This window comes from Tetrao urogallus (genome assembly GCF_951394365.1).
Source record: "Tetrao urogallus genome assembly, chromosome: 6".
Classification (NCBI taxonomy): domain Eukaryota; kingdom Metazoa; phylum Chordata; class Aves; order Galliformes; family Phasianidae; genus Tetrao; species Tetrao urogallus.
In genome coordinates this window covers 3,725,062-3,746,665 of record NC_136819.1, presented here as the reverse complement: position 1 = coordinate 3,746,665, position 21,604 = coordinate 3,725,062, and the positions used below count along the sequence as shown (strand labels likewise).

General features: G+C 37.5%; 1 protein-coding gene across 1 annotated transcript in view; it reads right to left on the bottom strand.

Moving 5' to 3' along the window:
• Window positions 1-3,116: 3,116 nt before the first annotated feature.
• PRMT3 (protein arginine methyltransferase 3) overlaps window positions 3,117-21,604 on the bottom strand; it is a gene marked incomplete at both ends in the record, with an annotated part of 48,512 nt that continues 30,024 nt past the window's right edge. The window contains 4 exons of the mRNA XM_079537895.1: window positions 3,117-3,226; window positions 10,886-10,973; window positions 11,169-11,219; window positions 19,760-19,846. Of these exons, the coding sequence (XP_079394021.1) occupies window positions 3,117-3,226; window positions 10,886-10,973; window positions 11,169-11,219; window positions 19,760-19,846 (336 nt within the window). The remainder of the gene's footprint in view (window positions 3,227-10,885; window positions 10,974-11,168; window positions 11,220-19,759; window positions 19,847-21,604) is intronic.

Below are 21,604 nucleotides of genomic sequence, written 5' to 3'. Positions count from 1 at the left end.
GAGCAATACCTTCATTTGCACCTTTGACCATATGCCTTAGGATAAAGGATTATAATCTTGGACTGCATGAGTTCTACTCCCAGCAGTTACTTGTCACTTTTCTGCCCCCAATCTGTTTATTAGTGTCTTCAAAAAGTGTTTAATGATCCCATTTCCTAAACTATTGAATTCTCTGAATTACAATTAGAAAAGATAAATAACTGACTGTGCTCTCAGATAAATCCTGTACAATCCAATTCGTGGGTAGAGAAAAGCCATCTGTAATTGATTGGTTCCTTCCACAGGATGCCGTGTGATGCTGCCTATTGGATCAATTTTCACTCACGTGTACTGGAAGTTCTTTGAAACAGCAATGGATTTATCACGGTAGCATCAATCTGCCTTTTAGTCATGCTAATTAACTGTTACATTCGTTAACATCATTCACATCTCCCTCACATCTTGTCCCAAATTTGACAAAAACAACGGTACGAGAATTTTTCAGATTTGATTTTTTCAAATTTAAATACCAACAGTGCCCTAATTCTTAACAATTATTACCATTTAGTCTTCCATCTCTGCGCTCCAAGTGATTTGCATCCAGCTTTATCTGTTTCTGCTGACCATCTGCTCATGCACTGGTCATGCTGCTTCAAAAGTTTAACTCCTCTTTAGTCCACCTCCTACTCTTTGCTCCTGGAAGACATAATGACCAAATCTCCTCATCTTGGTGCATTTTTGTTTGTTTGTTTTTTAATCACAGCTAACATTTTCTCTTTCCTTTTAAAAATTTTCGACTGTTCATTCATTATTCTCCCCTGCTGCCAAAGATCAACAACTCTTTAAAGGCCTTTATACCACTCTCCAATTCTGTTCCTTTTCCTCCGAGCTCTCCATCTCAACATTTATACAAACACACTCTACATCTCTACAAAATCTGGAGACTCAGTGAAAAAATTAAAGTTAGAAGGAACCTTGCAAGATTAGAGTCCAATATCTCAAAATTCAGTCATGCTTGAAGCACAAAACTTCACATGTACATGAAACTCTCACAGTAAATTACGCACCAAACAAATTAACATCATATGCTTACAGCTTGATTGCCACAGTGCTGTGAATACCCACCCTGTGACACTTTCATTCAGTCTGTCAATAGATTGCCTTTCTACATAGTGGAATAGTTTGAGTTTCATTCCAAGCATTTTAACAAAAAACAAACAACTTATTTTTGAAAGGAATGTATGTTACCAAACTAGAAAAATGTGGCAGGTCACAGAAACCTATACATCAACTATATCACTGTTGTGTCAAATACTACTGGGAAGTAAATCATCCATCTTTATTTTCTATTCAATTGTCTCAGTTATTTTTACAGTAAAGCCTACCTTGAAAACAAAATCCTGAAAATATATAGAATTTGTCAGTTGTGTGCCATCTCACTTCATAAAACAGAAGCATCTAAACATCAGCAGAAGTAATGCATTCATTACTAGATGAACACAAGGTTTCAGTACAGGTTTAAATTCTTTCGGTGGTCAAGCCCTTATTTAGGCTATTAAAATGAATTAACCAGACTAAGTGAATATACTGAACACTCCAATTAAGCTGCACACATGAGCTGAGATCTTGAACATCTAATCAGGACATTTCAGGCTTTAATGGTAATTCATTAATTTCCACACAGGAAAAAGCCCCCAATCCTCCGAAGCACACAAAACGATTTGGATGCAGATGAGTAAGCTGTGTGTTTCCACAAGAGAGAATGAAACAGTGTTGAGATGGCACAGAAATCCACAAGGCTGCTTACAATTAAAAAATGTGGTAGCACTGTACTAATTGCGGTTTCCTCCCAATACACATTTCACTGTGTGAAAAAAGGGCTGCCTTGCAAGAGAATTTCAGCTTCTGTAATACAAACTTCCACTCTCTTGCCAAATTGGCATAATCACTGATAACATTCTACTAACCTTTAGTTACAGGCAAAAAAAAAAAAAAAAAAAGTAATTTCCCACACTATAGTATCTAATTACTCAAATTTTGTGGAGCAGAGTCCAAGGCAAAGAATCTCTGTTTCTTAGTCCTTCAAAAAAAAAAAAACCAAAAACAAAAACAAAAAAAAAACCAAACCCACTTTATAACAGCAGTTCAGAGGCAACTAGCAAAATGCTGTCACTTTCCTTGAAATGGCTTTTGAATCAACATTCAGTATAAATATTGGTGTACAACACAAGTTTGGTGTTAAACTACATTAGCGTTAGAACCAAGTGTGCTTAAACACCACGACACACACATCAATCTTTGACTTCATATTCAATCTCTGTAACCAGCCAAACCAAATGTACTGTTGCAGCAACCGTTCCTAGCATTTTTCCTAAAGCTGCAAAAATATACAGTTCCACCCACCCATGCTCCAGTAGGCTAATACAGAAAAAAACCTTAGTCATAAATAAATGAGCCATCAGTGGACAGATAAAAGAGTATCCAATTAAATGGGAAAAAAAGGAAGCAGGCAACTGCATTATAAAACACACTCAGATCATTTATTTAGATTAATGTAAGTGAAACGTGATACGACTTTTTATTCACAGAGTTGTAATAAAAATAAAATCTTTGGTGCTGCAACCTGCAGTTGAAATTCCAAATTTATTCTCATTGTGATTTTCCAGCTACTGCTGAGCTGCAGTGGCACATCATTTAACTGCTCTTTCCATATTTAAAAAAAAAAAACATTTTTTTTTCTTATTCTTTAATGGTAAGCATCATTGCCAGCTGGAGAATAAAGTAATATTTGGATATCATGATTACTTTTCCTCACAACACAACTTTAAAGTTATTTTTCTCACTCAGCTGTCTCATCTAACCAAACCCAACTTCTCTTTCTTTCCCCCACGTTATGTGAAATAAAGCAGGATCTCATTTTGTCATTAGTTGCCATACGCACATGCAAGAGCATCCAAAATTTCAATTGAAAATTTCCAAAACTCTCTCTCTCTGTTTCAGGTACACTTATCACACTGTTGTGCCTGCACACATATGAAGTTCCAAGAGTTTACCATTTTTGGCTTACAGAAACAGCTACCAACAGTTAAATCTAACAGTTAAATTGGACATTTTTCATAGCTATACACATAGAACTTTCATTGAAGGCTGTAAGTCTGCTTTACATCCTTGACCAAAAGGGTTATAACGAGGGACCGTGGATCTTTTCTGTTCTTGTGGACTGTTATCTTTCCCCTCAAGGCCTCTCCTGCAAGAATGAAGAAAAAAACCAAACATTAATACGCTTGCATTACTGTATCATGTATGCTGAGGACGGATGCATTAAGTATGTTTATACTGCATGAGAAGTTGCTCTCAATTAATTAGGGTCTACAAAGGTTTCCTTTATGTTTTCAAAGCTCTGAGCAACAGTCCTAACCGTCTACAGTTAAACTAGTTGAGGCGTTGAGTCACATAGATGCTTTATCGCTCAGCTGACCCCCCAAGTGCTCAAGCAAGACACTAACTTCGAGGTCTACAAGTATTTATTCAATGGCTTTCATTCAGGTATTCAAAAGGTCATTTGTGCCTCAGACTTATATGCATATTATAAATTCTTGTGAAAGCTTAGGAATGACAAATGCTGTTTCAATAGCATGGCTCAAGGTTTACAACCAACCTACAAGTTACACTCTTTTTACATTTAGGAAAACTACCATCAGTCAATATTCTACTAAGTCAATTAAAAAAATCCACAATTACAAATGCTGCTTCATATCCTAAGGAAATAGTACCTATAAGGGATTTTTAGTCACATTTTAAATGAGCTTACCAAGCAGATGTCTCAATTTCACAATGCTTTTGTGAAGATTGCTGCTTCTGGATATTAGTAAAAATTAACCCCCTTTTATTTTCAGCCCTTAACAAGGCTTGTACTTTCAGTTATATTAGCAAGCATGTAGGAAATACACTCAGACATTTCACACCATAAATTGCAACTGCAATTAAGTTTTCTGCTACTCTTCTTTTAGTCCTTGCTCCATTCACTTCCATGTCTCATGCCCACCACGCTCACTATTGCTTTCTTAATGTGATTTTAAAAGCTACTGTTTGTGACCTGCTAAGGAGTCGAAAAAAGAATTGCAAAAATAGTTTCATAGTTTACAGAGACAGATTTGCCTGGTAGAAGGATAAGTCAGAGAAAAAAAGGCATTATAGCTTCTCTTCAGTGGGAAAGTTTAACCTAGTTTGAACATAAAAACATTTTCAGTAATGCACTGCAAAATTCACTACTTCATTTTAATGTTCCCTAATACCGAAGGTTTTTGAAACTGTACAGACTGAAGTAAAGAATCTCCACAAGCAGAATTAAAATTCTATGACTTAAATCAGCCCAGACTGAAGTCCTGCCACATAAAACATTTTAATACAAAGCAATACAACGAATGAAGCGGAGATCTAAATATAATTTCAAAAAATACAGCTGACTTCACAGAACAGAGCCCTCAGATTATGTTTATATGACAATTTCTGAAACAAAGCATTTTTCTCAGCTATTTTCATGCAGTAACAACATTAGATCTGCCTTCCTAAACAGGCTTTTCTGAGGGCTGAACCAAGCAGCAGCACTGCAACCAAGTAACAGGAAGGTAGTTCTGAACAATTAATCAATGTCACATAGATATAAGATGACTGATGTTTTTTCACCATTGTCCTCTCCTACAAGCTGCCTGGAGGAAGCTGTCTGCGGGACTCAGCTGCATCACCTTGCTCTTATCACGCTTAGCTGAATGCAAGTAAACTGCACAGTGCCACTGCAGTTTGATTAGGACAAAACTGAATGCATTACCATCCCCTTCCAGCATTTTTATTAGACTTTGCTAAGTCCTGAGCTTTGTCCAAAAAGAAGAAAAATGAAGAATTCAGCAGAACTGCTGTAGAAGCTTGCTAGCACAGAATAGGAAAAAATAAACAAACAAAAAATCCCTACTTCTACACTGACCCGCTACCAAGTAACAAAGCTCATTACATGCTCTACAGAACACTCTGTACACACGCTAACCCTTAACACTTGTGATCATTTATTTTGGTTCTGACTTTCATCACCACTGAAATCATAAGCAATCATAACTTTTAATTATGTCAGTGAAACAAAATCACCCATACAGCGATTCTGTGAGATAAGACACTTCTCAGTGCAAGAGCCTCTACTACTAAGTTATTTAGGCTGAGCAAGCAGTACTTTTCAGTTTATAACTTGATTCATCTGATTTGACTGAACCTGAAGATTTTGTGCAACCTTCTGCATACATATCCATAATACCTATGTAAAGCTTGAAGTGACCCATGGCAATGAGCTCATAATGTGAAGACCCCCCCCACTTTTAATACAGCTCGGTATCCTCTCACTTTTTGATTACAAAAAAAATGGAAGGAATAAATGAAGGCAGGCAGCAATCAAGATCTTTCAAGGCTTTTTTCTTTTTGTGGAAGAGTTTGATGAAAGTAATTGTGAGGCAAGTACGAACATGGTACTTAAAGCATTCTTTATTCTGACCCCCCGTTAAAGCTTGAGATCTTCAACTTCAAAGACCTTAAGATCTGTCAAAGAAAAATCTCACTGAAATTGTTTTAAATAGAGCTCTTACAAGACTGCAGTAGACTTCTGCTAAAGATACCTTAACTACCCAACTGCCAGTGAGAAGTATCTTTAGAAATCCCCACTCTAGGGCTGTGACAATCCCCTACACAGCAATAACCACAGGCTTGTAGGAGGTAGACATTAATGTATTAACAGTGAGATTTGACACCTCTCTTAAAGATAAGTTCTCACACAAGACTGACGTTTTAAACAAAATCTTGTTTTCCTCTCTATTTTCAACAAACTGGAGTCACTATCTTAAGCAACACTGAGGTCTAGCAAGTAACTGAAAAAAAGCAAGCATCATGTTGGAAGAGTTGGCTAGAAAGCAGTTTCCATATATCATCCATCTTCTGAAAATGAATAGGAACAATGAAAGGTAGAAATCATTTCTTGCAGAACAGAGAGCATTTCCCTTAAACTCAGTAACTTGTCCTTAATCTCCCCATTCATCCAGGTAATCCACAGGCACCTACAGCTGTAGGTGAACCATCACCTTCCCACTTGGCCACGTTACTTACTGAATCACCAACTCAATCTTCAATAAGCAGTTTCTGAATTGAGCAGAAATCACAGGCTTCCAGTATTATTCATCTCCTCTGTGACAACACTCTTATACAGTCTGTTTAGTTTAAATACTTTCTGTCTCTTCATTGTTCAGCCTGTTGTGAAACTATCTTAAGGCCCTGTGCTTTCCTGTCATACATGAGCCTGTTCTTTGGCATACAAACAACAACCAAATTGTTGTTTCAACACCCCAGGTCAAAACTGAAACAAAAAAAACCCCTGAAACTAGATCTAAAGAAGTCTACACAGCATGTTAAGTTAAGACAGCCTAGTATGAGCTGCCTAACATCCACAACCCACATGTGGCAGTGCAAAAATTCCCAATGTAGACCAGGCACCAGAAACACTTGTCGCAATGGACTGTGAGTACCATGCATCAAGTGGAGCTGTAGGAGCCAAACTACCTCACCTAGAGCTAGTCTCAAGTCGCTACATTTTATAACAGAGATCCATGGTGTGGCCTGTCTCAATCTTTCTCTCAGCAGTTGGAATATAGCTCTGAGAAAACCATACTATTGCTGCCATGTGTAGCGTATCTCCTTGCAATTTCAGACTGTGCAAAAGGAAACAGTGTGGCACAAGAAATCTGTGCAACCTTTCTTTTACAGATATAGAACTTCAATTACCTTTCAGTGATAAGAGATTCTGCCCGCTCTGTGCCCAAAATACACATTTACAGATTCTTCTGAAAGTCAACAGGATAATTTTAAGCAGCAGACTTCACGAGTTACATCATAAGACATGGAACATCTAGTCTGACCTCAAGATCCAAGTTTCAACAATTACTAGATATCAAATGCAAACCATTTTTGGAGATGCTGCTTGTAAGTAAACAAGTGACTGTTCTAAAGACACCACACTGAAACTGTAGACAGGCAAAACAAACAATAAAAAGCCAATTAGGAAACAAATTACCCCACTGGGATACATAATACTGAAGTATTTCAGTATAAGATCTAAACACTCAGACAGACTAACTGCCAGTGTTGTTTTTGTGTTTTGTTTTTTAATGTTTTTCAGTTTGTAAATTTACAAACAGCTAACCAACTATAGAGACTGGGGAGCTAACGATAATCATGGATTTTATGGGGGGTTGGTCATGTAAACCCTTCTATTTTGCTGTGCTGGCCCCTTTTAGCTCCACTGATAAACAAATCAAGGCTTTATTTCCACTGCAAGGCAATACCAAGAACACAAGATGCCGACAATATGCTGTTTTATTGCTAATAGAATTTGCTTGCATATAGATATGGGTTTTAACTTAATGCACTGTTACTGAACAGATTCTGTCGCCCCTTTAAATAAAAAGCTTACAAAAATGATTTTATTTAGTAAGTGCTTGGGTCAACCAAATGAAAATGATATGCTGTATGTATTTTTCTGCTTCTGAGATGAAGTAGGAATATCTCAACAAACAATAAAAGGAAAAGATTCACATTTGGAGCTTTTGTAAGAGAACGGCATGGCTCTGGCATCTGAATTTCAATTTTTTAAAACAAAGACTTTTTCAAGCTATTATAAGAGCTGCTGTGAAAAGCCTTGTACTCTGTAGGGAGTCCACAATACAATACTCTTGTTTGAGAAAAAACAGTTTTCTGGCAATAAAGTATCACGTGGCTTCTTTATTTCTACTGCATGCTAAGCAGTTAAAGTCTATCCAACACGCTGATGCTTTTTTTGGTTTTAGTTCATCACACATCAGCTTCAAGTCTCTCAGGCCAGTTTGGGAGGAGGAAAACCAGTTCTTTGAATACGTGACTAGTAAGAGACTTCCCCCACTTCTAAAATAAATCTAATCAGCAGAAATTATCCACTAAAACTATACACAAAGCACTCTGTCATGTTTACTCATCAAGCCAAAATTCAGTAGCAAAGCACACATAGCAGATGCAATTTTGTCCTTCCAGCCTCCACACCTTTGGATCTAGGTTAAGCCTCTCTTATTTCCTCTCTCAGAGGATATGCAAACACTGCACACCTAGCAAAGGCTGCAGCAGGAATGGCAGAGCAGGGAGAATTAATTACAAGCCCCATCCTTTATCTTGTAATGGCTTGATTCTGTTACCATCAGAATCAAGATCAAAATACTCAATCTTTTTTATGACTAAGAAAATAGATCTATTTATGCAACAAATAACCTGGAGTCAAAGAACTGAAAAAAATTAAGAGGGTTAACATGGCAGAACAAAAGAATTCTGCCATGGCATGAAGCAGCATTTCTCTGATAAATACCCAGCAGGTTCAGATACCTGTAAGCTCAACCGATTTTGCAGAGCAAATCCAAACACGGTTTTACAGTCACTTCAGGCTTATCCCCAAAAGCTGTAAAGCATCTGATAGAACTAAAGTCGATTTTACTATTTTGGTCAGAATTGGAAATCTGAAGGAACCATTTTTCTTTAATGGAAAACAAAACAAAACAAACAAAAATCATGATATCCAGAAGACATATTTACTGAACAGGAGAATGTATCACCTGTATTTTATACCAACAAATCTGTTTTGTGGCCCATTAAAATACTGGAAACAAGTGCCCCCACTGCACCATAATAAATCAGTCAGTATTTAAATCAAACACTTAAGTAAGCAACTCAGTCTTTAAAACAGTTTTAAAAATTGAACAAAATCTGAAATTGGACCACGTGGCCTATGCTGTGTGCTGGTTTACCCATTTTGCCTTCCTTCATTGAATAAAATCTATACTTGGCTATTTTTTAAGCATGCACTTAAAGTAACACAACTTGGAAAAAAAGATTTTTGGAATGCTGAAGGAGAAGACAACAATTATTTAGAAATAAAGCAACACTTATGTAAGTATAAGGGAACACTCTCTGCCCTGATGGACTTCTATCCTCCATGAACAACAAATACCCCACAGAAATTAATAATAGAATTACAAAGGAGAAGGAGATTAGGTCCCAGTTTCTCTCAGAACCTTGCAATAAAAATGACAGCTCCGAAAACAAAAATGGTAATTCTAAAGATGTAAAATTAGATGGAATGAATAAAAGGGAAAAGGGGGCTTAACGATAAAGAGAAGAAAGCAAATAGAAAGAAAAGAGAAACATGGCAACAGCAAGATTTGTTACTGTTATAATTTAAAGAAATGTGAGCTAATAAAGAGAAGGGAAGAAGTTATGACAAAAGTAATCTTGAAGGTCGACCAGATTGTGCTCATTGCTTCAAAGCACAACATTTCTGCAGTTGTCTTGAGAAAGTCATGGCAAGCAGACAAAAATTCTAGAACCAGACACACCTCCCAATAATTTCAGAAGTTTTGTAAATGTCAAATGATCTATGTAATATTTAATAATGTGCATATTCCAACAAATGTCACTGCACTTCTAAAAAATTCCCTTCACACTCTATGACATTGAAACGTAATGAACAGCAGCACAGAGAGCTTAGCCAGCCTCATATAGAAAGAGAGGCTGAACAGAACAAATCCAAGCACAAATGCACGCAAGTACTTGTGCATCCCAAGTAGCAACAGGATTTAAGAATATGTAAGCATAAGTTATTTGAGAACATAAATTCAAGCATGACAACAATGATTTGCCACGGAACATAGATCACTGTGCCTTCACGAAAGGAGCACCTGGTAAAAAGCTCTGATGGTAACAAGTTACCTCAGTTCTTCTCCACATCACCACTAAGCCTCTTGACTTCAGCTTATTTTGCAGAATCCACATAAATTTCTGCACACTTCTCTCCCAGTACGCCTGATCTGCTTATAGACTTTTCAGTTTGAGGCCACATATTACCATGAGTTTATTAGCTGACAGAAGAACCAAACCCCACTGCCAGATCCTCTCTGTCCTGATAACCTGTAAAAAAACCATGGCCTTCAATATGAGTAACATTGCTTTGATGCATGTTTCTCTGCTGCACAACTATTCCATGATGGTAATGGACATATTGCAGTGTTTATAAACCAAAGGATATTTGACTACTTGCATGGAAAGTTACTGTCAAAACTTAATAAATACAGCTAAATAAAACCTAATAAACATCAGTTTAGTCCCCCAAACTGTACTTCAGCAATTCGCTGTCTGAACTTTGGGTTATCTCTGATGACAAGAAAAGCTTTTTTACTTTCTTCACATCTGAGCAACAAAGAGCAAATTACGGTACCTATCAAGTTTATTTCAACATTCAGCATATCCAAATGACATCTCCATACTTCAATGGGTCATGCTCTTGGCTGTGAGTTCTCTGAAACCATTTTCTATTACAGAGTAATGCCACAGCTCCAGGTACAAGACTCATCCACGTACTCATGATTCACATTAACAAGTGCAGCAAAGTTTACGAGTGGTACAAGGATCTCCATACAATCACTGATACTTAAGAACACAACTAGCATTAAAATTAAGAGAACATTAATAGCAGTACTCTGGTCTTAAGTTTTTCTTGCATCAGGGAAAAATCATTTGAAACACAAGTGAGATTTCTCACTGTACTGTATGGTACTATGTAAGTATTTGATATATGCCCATTTACGTATACATTTGCCATTAAATTTGTAGAATATATAGATATTGCCCACTGCTTTGCTTAAGCAAAAAAAAAAAAAAACAACCCTAAAGAGTAGCTGAAGGACTTTATTACTAATCCTTTTTAATGCTTACATAACTCTTGAAATGTTTTAGATTTAGATTTAATGATAATACCAGTGTAGCACAACTGCTGTTGCATCAGAACTGAATTTAAATATACCTGCTTCTACAGGAATTGGTTCCTCCAGAAGAAAAATTGTTTGTTTCCAGTGTGTTTTGGTACACAGGGGACCAGTTGAAAACAAGACCTGTTTGAAGAGTTCAACAGTTTGATTAGAGAACAACAGTTTTAATATCAAGCTACATCAATCAATTACTAAACACACATGCATATGAGTGTTGCTACAGCAAAACAGACTTGCTGCCAAACACTTTGACAAAGAAAAAGGGCTCAAGAAGTATTTTCTCTTGAAGTTACTTTTAAAATGCATACCACCACATACCTTGTTGTGACAGTCCTTCTCAAAAAATATATCGAAATAACCTGCAATTGCCTGTAGTAAACAAAATACAAATAAGATGAAGAATGACAGCAAAAAAAACCTATAATAAATATACAAAAAAATATGGATACATAATCTGAATGATAGCTGATTTACTCTTGTATTTTTTTCTTTCTAGTCTAAATCCAGAACAGACAACATGGTGGCAAATATATCTTAAAGCAATAAAACATTATGTTGAATCACCAGCTTTAGATTTTCAACTAATAGCACTCTAGAGAAGTTTGGAAAGCTCAGAAATGAACCAAGGAGACACTATGGGACCTTCATGACAAATGAATACCAGGATGTTGGAACTGTCAACTCTTCCATCCCTTAAGCAAAAGGTCCTATCACTCATTCAGCGCCGAGAATCTCATTCTCAGTTGAATTATATCCTTGTCTCTAATATGCCTTTTTCAGTGAAGATTGAGAAGTTTGACACAGTTTTATTGACCCACCGAGACTTCTTTTACTGACACAGAATCTTTTCTGGATACTAGTCAGATATCTAAGCCATAAAAATACCTATCAATCATTGCATCAATACTGTTGGTATGCTTGCAAATAAAAGTTAAGATATGATTACTGGATAAGGGAAGATAAAGGTTGAGATAATAAAAATGCATTAAGAATTGAAGGAAAAAAGAATGGCTTGCAGAGAAAATGAGACTACCAAGTTATGTTCTCGAGCAGAAAGCAAAAACAGTGCCCCAGACTCCAAGGAGACATATCACAGCTAGGGGGGCTGCAAACAGCTAGGCACTCGGCAGCAAGAAGTAACACCTGACATGCTACCCTGAGAAAACATCCCCAGATAAACGTTTTTAGGGGATTTAGGATGAAAGGAGACTACAGTTACAAGCAAAGAAACCATCCCTCTGCTACCTACTTGTTTCCTGTGCTCAGGGATAGAGGACTCTGTATGATTCTGTAAAGAATCAGGACAAATAACCATTTAATTCCTTGCATTATTAATGTTCTCCCAAACTAAAAATGGTAAAACACTGCCCTTGACTACCTAAATCAAGAGGTTGTATCAGTGATAATTAGACATCACAAGGTCTACCATAGGCAGGGTTCCAGGGATTCTACATTGTTTTCTGCACTGATTCATTAAACTATTTCTTGCAGCATTCTAAAATGGATCCATTCCCCTCAATACTGAAACTGAAATAATTGTTGAGCCAGAAGAAAGACCTAAAAAAGAACACAAGACTTTTGTTGTGACTACAAAGCCACTGATCCAGGAAGCATGTATTTACCACTACAAAACAAGTTTAAGATCAAACTTGCAGAATAATTTAATTTTGGCACTTAACAGAAATCACTTGGTCTCCTACCAAAGACAGAGGGAGTACACAGAGCATTTCCATATGTAAGTTTGATAAGTAGCAAAATAGAAAATAGAAATAGAAAATATTCTTTTCTCTAATTCTCCACAGGTTCCCATCTTGAATTTTCCTACAACTACTGAGCCAAAAGCAATGTAACATTTTCTTTCTTATTTTTATTTTCCATAGATGAGAACTTGTATGTATATTACCAAACCAATGTTTGTTATCATAGGTCTTGGAATTAGTAACTCTATCGAAATCGTCTGGAGATAAAAAAAAATTGTCACTTCAGAGAACAGGCTGAGAACAAGAAACATTATAGAGAAACATATAGAGAAACATTTCCCTTTATGCATTTTCAAAAATAACTACACTGTATTTAGAATACCACTTGATCTACTTTCTCACAGACTTCCCCCAGAGTTGTTCCTCACAGCAAAGTCAAAGTCCTACTGAATTTATGCTTCTGATAAGAAATCAGGAAGTCAAAATACTCAAAAATGCAAAACTGACTTTGATGACAATCTTTTCAGGTTCTAATGTATCTTCTCTTCCATTTTAATTTCTATTATTTGTTAGTAGAGTTTGGTGCTCTGTTACCGAAATGCACAATAAATACGCTCTGCATTTAAGTGCATTTTACTGAAATAATTCAAAGTACTAAGTTCAAAGCATTTTCAGGTGGTTTCACTTTAGAACATTACCACACACTGCAGAAGCTACAACAGTTAATCACAGACTTCTTTTAAATATGCACTACTACAAAGAAAGCAATTTCCAGTGCTTGCAAACTGAAGAAAGAGTAAGTCCTCCCTTTTTGCAGTAAAATTTAAACACAGAGCTAATCAGCAAAAAGGAAAAAAAATCACTGTGCACACATGCAGTAATCTCATGGACAAGGACATATTAAAATGAAACAAAGGGCTGGCCAGATTTTAATGAAAGATGTAAAAATGTTTTTAAAAATAACTTGAAAAAAGATTTGTAGTCAAACTAAAAGGAACAAGACAATAATGCCACTGTAAATGTCAGGTGACATTTTGTAACTACTGCATTGGTTTCTTTTGTTTTAAGCATAATGATAACAGTTATTTCTTCCATCGCAGTTTTGTTTTTGCTCAACAGATCATTTACAGCTTCACCAGGCATCAACCATTAAGAACTCCTCTGGCAGAAGCTTTCCAGTGCCAGTCTCTTGAATACCATACAACAAAAATGATGGCTTTTAAACTGGTAATAAATAACTAAACTACTTAGACACGTTCCAGCCTCAAAGGATGCTAAATATAAGAAATGATGCAGAAATATTATTCTTCCTGCTTTCAAGTAGACGGTCAGAAAGAAAGCAGAGCCATGAGGACAAAAAACACAGCCTCAGAATAAACTCCCCATAATTAGCTAGGGACCTAAGAAGGTTAACTACAGAGCTAAAGAAACAATTAGGAACAGATTTGCATTACTGAGATGGCAAAGGCTAGCAAAAGTTTACTCAACAGTTTAAGAAATATATTTTTGAAATTATTATAGTATCCAGTAACCTCTCCTCAGTTTCATCCAACCCAGGCTTTGACAAAGAACTCTCAGAATAGATTAAGGTCTTCCCCCATCACTGAGGGACACTAAGGTGTTCATGCAAGCATATGATCTGTAAATGAAGCACTTCCTCTCAACGCGACTCATTTCTTCAACATTTTCTCCCCTCACAAGTGATTTATCTTAAACCTATTTTTTCTTTTATTCATACAAGATGTACAAAATATATTAAGATCATAAAATCCTTAAGAGCTGTAATGGGTGTACGCATTCTTCACTTTGCAGCCCTTAGCTGAAATGGGAAGAAGAGACCAAATTTTGGTCTGTGTTCAGACATATCTGAACAGTAGGCTTATTCCATAACAACTGCCTGTTTTGTGCAGCTTTTTAACAGGATAAAACAAATGAGATTGCTTGACTCCTTATGGGAACTCAAAGGCAACCTTACCAATTCACTCAGGAACAAGGAAATTAAAAATTATCATCACCGCTATCACCTACAGTGAGTAATTTATCATTCTTGCTCTTCACTAGCATCATGTTCCAACAGTGAGCGGCTACAACAAATACAATTAGACAGCTGGCCACAGAAGTGGGAGATAATGTGCTTTTGATGGAGTTTATCCAAGCATGGAGATGGAATGTTTGTAATCCATGCGGCAGAGTTGCTGCCTTTTTATCACAGTAAAAAAATAAAAAGCACTTGCTACTAAAAAGAATTTTTTTTGTTGTTTTAAAAGGAAAACAAATCTGGATCTCAGTGAAGAGGAGATTACCAATAACTGAACAGATCATAAGGCCACATCCTGCTTTGTACTGGGATATTGTGGTCTTTAAGGCAGCAGACATTCAAGGTATGTTTTGCAGCAGGACCAAAGTCAGACTTCCAACTCACAACTGAAAAATGTATTTCCTCACTTAAGATTTAGATGCTAATGCTCATTTTTGGCTCTCCTAGTGCAAGACTGAACATTACGGGACTAAACCGCTTAACAGAGAAGACTTAAACATACATTTTCCTAACTCAAAACAATTTTCAAGGCAACTCAATTTCCTTTTTCTCTTGAAGGTTTTAACACATCAGTCACGTCCTGCGGTTCATTATCCTTCTTTCACACCCTTCTTCCCTCCAACTTCTTACACACATCCCCTGCTCTTTGACAACATCTCCTGGGAGCAATGAAGAGATACTGCCATTTTCCTCCCAGGGGATATTGTTATTCAGCTAGGAAAGATCAACAGTGATGGGCTCACAGGGGAAACACTCACAAACAAAAGAGGAAGTTTGTCAAATTGATTTCTACACTGAGGGTAATCACCATTATATTTTATCTCAAAAGCACACACAGTGATCAACTCAGAATACAATTAATGCAATACTTTCCCAGCAGCATCTACTAACTGATATTAGCCAGATGTCTCATTAAAATCAGCAGTGACAAACCCTAATCCATTACCACAAAAATACACTTTCAGAGACTAATTAAATTTATTTTTGGCCATTATCTTCGTAAGACCGAAATAAAGCTAACATGCACTTAAAAGTGCTTTGAGTCTATCAAATACAATCATTCCAAACAACTGCTTCACGCTTTTATTATCTTCAGTCTTTGAAATCTTACTACTTCTAGGACACCCCTAGGATACTACTGAGAAGAGATGTTAAGTGGCAAATCATAGTAGAAAAAAAAAAGCAAACATGAATACTTGCTATACTTGCTCTCAGGAAAGCTTAGACTCCTCCCATGCCAAAATAACTTCTGAAATACTAGGCACCACATACCAAATAATTCAAAAGAACTAAGAATGAATAAACTAAGAGATCAATTTCTCTGTTGAGGCTGAAAATAAACAATTTCAAATAGTATCTACTAAAGGGGAAAAAAACTGAGAAAAAACTAAGGTCAGAGTTTAGATATGTTAAACATCTTACCACTGTAATTAGAAGGACTGCCTATACTTGAGGTCCTTAGGGGCTTCCAAGTCATAATGAAAGTAAATGCACTAATTAGTTATTAAAGAGACTGCATTATTAGTTTGATTCCTGTACATTTTTACTATTTAACGTCTGTCACCGCAGAAATGGAAACAGGTTGATGGGAAGGAGCAGCAGACTGCAAGCTAAAAGTTAATTTAAGTGAGGGTGACGGAGCACTGGAGCAGGCTGCCCAGGGAGGTGGTGGAGTCTCCTTCTCTGGAGATGTTCAAGACCTGCCTGGATGCCTACCTGTGCGACCTGCTGTAGGGAACCTGCTTTGGCAGGGGGGTTGGACACGATGATCTCTGGAGGTCCCTTCCAACCCCTACAATTCTGTGATTCTGTAATTTCTTCAATGATTAGCACTACATTGCAAGCTGCAACAGGCTGAGGCTACAATTCCTTGCTCTGGGTACTTACTGAATTACCTCTCACTGGTCTATGCTTCTGCAAAAACAATTTTAGCAAAAACAGCAACGCTTTCCACTCTGCTGTTACATTTCTATAGAGTGATGCCTATTGTACAACCACAGTAGTATCTTGAAATGATGCAACATGCAAATCCTCACTCCATAGCCCAAATAACAGTGTACACTAATAACCAATCTACTGTAGGATTCACAAAATATTAATGCCATCTACCTGGATTTCTGCAAGGCCCTTGACACGGTCCCTCACCACATCCTTCTCTCTAAATATGAGAAGTGTGGATGTGAAGGATCGACTGTTCGATGGATTAGGAAATGGCTGGCTGGCCAATGCACACAGCAGGGGAGTTGAAACTAGATGATATCTGTGGTCCTTTTCAACCCAGGCCAGTCTATGATTCTATGATTCTGATTCTGTGTAGAAACAAAAAGCAGATGCAAACCAGAAAAACATCAAGTGTTATTTTCAAAGGACAAATCGCAATCCTAGAGCACCTCCCCCAAAATTCTCAAGATAAATGATGGACTTGTATTGTTCATTTGCTGCAAGGTTAGGCAGCCTGATATGATGGATGAACTGTCAACCCCCACCTAAACTTCTACAATTCATCATAGAAAGAGTGGAAATTTCTCTCTAAGTGTCAATAAACCTAAATGATGAAGAGCAGAATACTTTACAGAGTTCTGGCCATTTTTTAAAACCTGCACTCAGTGCAAAATTTCAGACACACCATTCTTCCACTTACTCCCTCACCTTCACCACAGAAGTCACAACATTTAGGCATGTATGTATCTGGATTTACACATTAGTGACACACTTGCCAGGAGAACAGAATTGAAACAAAGTTTTTGTAAATATCTATTGCTAGGGAAAAATGATTTTTAAGAAATAAACTACTTTACTTTCTTCAAGCAGTTAAGGCGACAAAGAATTTGGATCAATTTCCATCTGCTTACCAGTTATTCAAGAAGTGGACAAGTGAACTAAATTAACCCATGATTCCATTAGAGCATGGTCAGAAATCAAAGCTGACCTTGCCCCTAGGCAAAAAGAGTTATTTTATGAATTCACAACTAATTAGCAACTAGAGGGATTTTTGAATGAACAATGAAATTGGCAGATTTAATAAAAATCACAGGTATTACTGTGTCTTTACTTAATTTGGTGATAAATGATGCACAATTACAAAGTACTGAACTACTACACCAAGTTAATATTTTAAATTACATATATGGGAAAATTTCAGTTTAAAATGCCAACAAATTCACATGCAACCTGCTGTGCAGCAACTGCGGCGACAAATGCAGCAGTGTGAAATAACATGCAGATCCATCCAAAACCGGTTACATAAGGAAGAACTTTTTCTCTCAGAGAGTGGTCAGGCACTGGAATGGCTGCCCAGAGAGGTGGTGGAGTCGCCATCCCTGGCAGTGTTCAAGAGGCGTCTGGATGACGTGCTGCATGATATGGTTTGGTGCTAGTGGTGGCAGTGGTGATGAGGAGATGGTTGGACTAGATGATCTTGTAAGTCGTTTCCAACCTTGTGATTCTATGATTCTTTGATTCCTCAACTAGCCCTGTGATTTGCTAAGCAGACCTATCATCTCATGAGCTTCATCTTTAAAGAACTTACTGGAACGCTCACCCTTGGACACTTTCAAATAATCAAACATAATGAGAAAACAGAAACATTGATTAACAGACACTGAATGACCAAGAAAAAAAAAAAAAAAAAAAAAAAAGTGAACTTAGGTAGTTCAGAGTATGTAGTTTACCTTTATCTATTTTGTTTTTACTATTTTTATTAAACTTAAATCTCTTCAGAGAACAGTGACCAATTCATTCTTCAGCATAATGGTAACAACCTGTCTGAACAGAGAACTTGTGTTTCAGGAAATCAGTGGGCTAGAAAACAGCAACAAGAACAACGCTAAGACCCATTATCATAGAATCATAGAATGGCCTGGGTTGAAAAAGACCATGATGATCATCCAGTTTCAACCCCCTGCTATGTGCAGGGTTGCCACCAGCAGACCAGGCTGCCCAGAGCCACATCCAGCCTGGCCTTGAATGCCTCCAGAGATGGGGCATCCACAGCCTCCTTGGGCAACCTGCTGCAGTGGGTCACCACCTTCTGTGTGGAAAAACTTCCTAATATCTAACCTAAACCTCCCTTGATTCAGTTTAAAACTATTCCCCCTTGTCCTGTCACTATCCACAGTCGTAAACAGCCATTCCCCCTCCTGTTAAATGCTCCCTTCAAGTACTGGAATGGCCACAATGAGGTCTCCCTGAAGCCTTTTTTTTTTTTTTTTTCCCCTCCAAGCTAAACAATCCCAGTTCCCTCAACCTTTCGTCATAGGAGAGGCACTCCAGCCCTCTGATCATCTTAGTGATGATCAGAGCCGCACTGCCTGCCTCAAATCACGTTTTTTCTCATATGTGCTTTAACAATGCTTCTAGAAGGATCTGCTCCATGATCATCCCAGGCACAGAGGTGAGACTCAGTGGCCTTCAGTTCCCTGAGTCTTTCTTTCTCCCTTTCTTAAAAATAGGAGTAATATTTCCCTTTTTCCAGTCACCAGGGACTTCACCAGACAGTCATGATTTTTCAAATATGATGGAGAGCAGCTCGGCAACCACACCAGCCATCTCTTTCAGAACCCCACGATGGATATTATCCAGCCCCATGGACTTGTACACGCTCAATTTCACGAGGAGGGATCAGACTTGTTCCACTGTTACAGTGGGACAGAAACCACTCCCCACACCCTCACCTCAGGGTCCTGGTAGACATGGGAAGCCTGACCACTCGTGAAGACTGAGGCAAAGCACTCATTGAGTACCTCAGCTTCTTCTATGTCTGAGAAAGCCAGCTCCCCATTACCTTTCATGAGAGAGGGAGCACTCTCCTTGGCCTGTCTTTCTGTCTATGTACCTGTAGAACCCCTTCTTGTTGTCTTTCACATCTCTTGCCAAGCTCAGCTCCATCTGTGCCTTGGCTTTCCTAATCCTATCTCTATACACACGGACAACAGCCCTGTATTCCTCCCAGGCTACAGGACCCTGCTTCCACTTCTCTTCCCCATACTGTACCATGTCATCATACTACAGGAGTTTAAACTCTTTGTAGAAAGAGGGCTCATGTCACATCTCTGTAATACAGAAATTAAAGTTTCAAGACATGGAATAATGAAAAACAAAGGTTTATTTCAAACAGTGCATTAGTTAAAAGGTTCTACTGACCATATAAGAAAAAATTAAAATTATCTTACTGTACACTTTGTGCTTGTTCTGACTCTTAGGGTGAATTCTGATGAGAATTCTAAATCAGGAATAGATGCAGTATTACAGTCAATACGCTGTTGAAAAGAATAAAACAATTCTGTCAGATAACAGTGCTTAATAGAAATTGAGACAGCTCTTTGGATGATTTTTACAGGTTGTACAGTTACTTTCATATACAGACATCTCTGTAGGGCAGTATTAACACAGCTTTTTAAAAATGGAAAGAGCTAACTATACATGCACACTGACCAAATACCTAAAGATCCTTTCTCCCAGATGTCAAATTCAATAGACAGTGAGGAGTAATAGATTGGTACTAGGCACTGTAGCTCACAGCATTCAAGAAAGTTGCTTTTAAGTAATGCTGGCAGCTTTGCATAGCTGACATTAAGCATCATTCACAGTTATATATATGGGTATACTGAGCAGCAGCTTGAGCAATCTGGGCCAACATTCAATCATCCTCTCATTAAAAATAATGAAATTCCTCATATTTAAGTGGAACTGCATCCCTGTGTGACAGATTCAGCTCTCGTCAACTTCATCCTCTTGGATCACTAGACTTCAAGTACACCCAGCTTGCCCATGTGCTCAGGAGCCAAGACTGGCCTGGTGCTCTACCATCAGGCTTCCCAAGACTGACAAGAGTAGGCTTCCATCCCTTGACTTGCTGGCAGCAGCCTTCTAGTGCATACTGCAAGGCTGTCATCTGACAGCCTTTGCTGCAAGAGGGCGTGGGGCTGATCAGCTTAGGCTTAATCAGGACACTCAGCTGTGTTTCCGCAAAGCTGCTTTCCAGACAGTAGGTCCCAGTCTGCACTGGCATAGGGGTTATTCCTTCCCACTGCAGGACTTTGCATTGACCTCTGATGAACTGCACAGAGGACGACTGGCTCCTTCCTGCAGCCTATGGAGGCCCTCTGCTGAACAGCAGAACAACCATGGAAGCATCAGAATGTGAAGTAGGTGTGATAGAGAAGGAACACAGGAGGTAGAGAACAGCTTCTGTATTTTCATATAGTCATAGAACAGCATCCAGGATAATTATGATACTGTCAGATCCAATTGCAACCTGCATTTCAAAGTTTTTTTTTTTAATTTTAATTTAAATATGTAAGTATCAAATACCTGAAGTTAAAAAAAAAACAAAAAACTGTTTTCAGTTAATTAAAAAAAAAATCCATCACAACTGGCATTGTAAGAAGTTCCTTAGTTCACACACCCAGCTAAAATGCCTTACATTATATATATAATATAATATTATATCATATATAATATTATATAATATTATATACTGTTGACACAAAGCACTTCATACATTACTGGTCAGTTTTTGTTACCTTGTTTTTCTTTAGGAAATATCATTCTTCCTGAAAATTACATTATAAGCTATTCAAAACAAGAACTAGCTAGTATGAGAAAGCACATTAAGACACTGTCTGTAATAATCTCATGATGAATTTTTAATCTTTCTCTCAAAAATACAATCTATTTGTTTTGTAGAATACTATTGATTTAAACAATTTACCTATAAGGCCACTTTCGCTCAACTCATTAATTTTACTATTTCGTACTGTAATCTCAAGCAAACAAGCACATACATTGACTACAGTCTATTTTAAAAACCATGACTGTTACCAAAATAAGTAAGTACAAAACCATTAAGCAGAGCCATTATGTTAAATGCTGTACAATGTGAAAGTTTGCTAAGCTCATGCAACTGTGCTGGCCAGTGACTGCTCATAATTATATATAAATTAAAAGGGACATGTGTATTGACTATGAAGATAGCCTGGTAAAAACAAGCTCAGTTAACAAAATCTAAGACATCT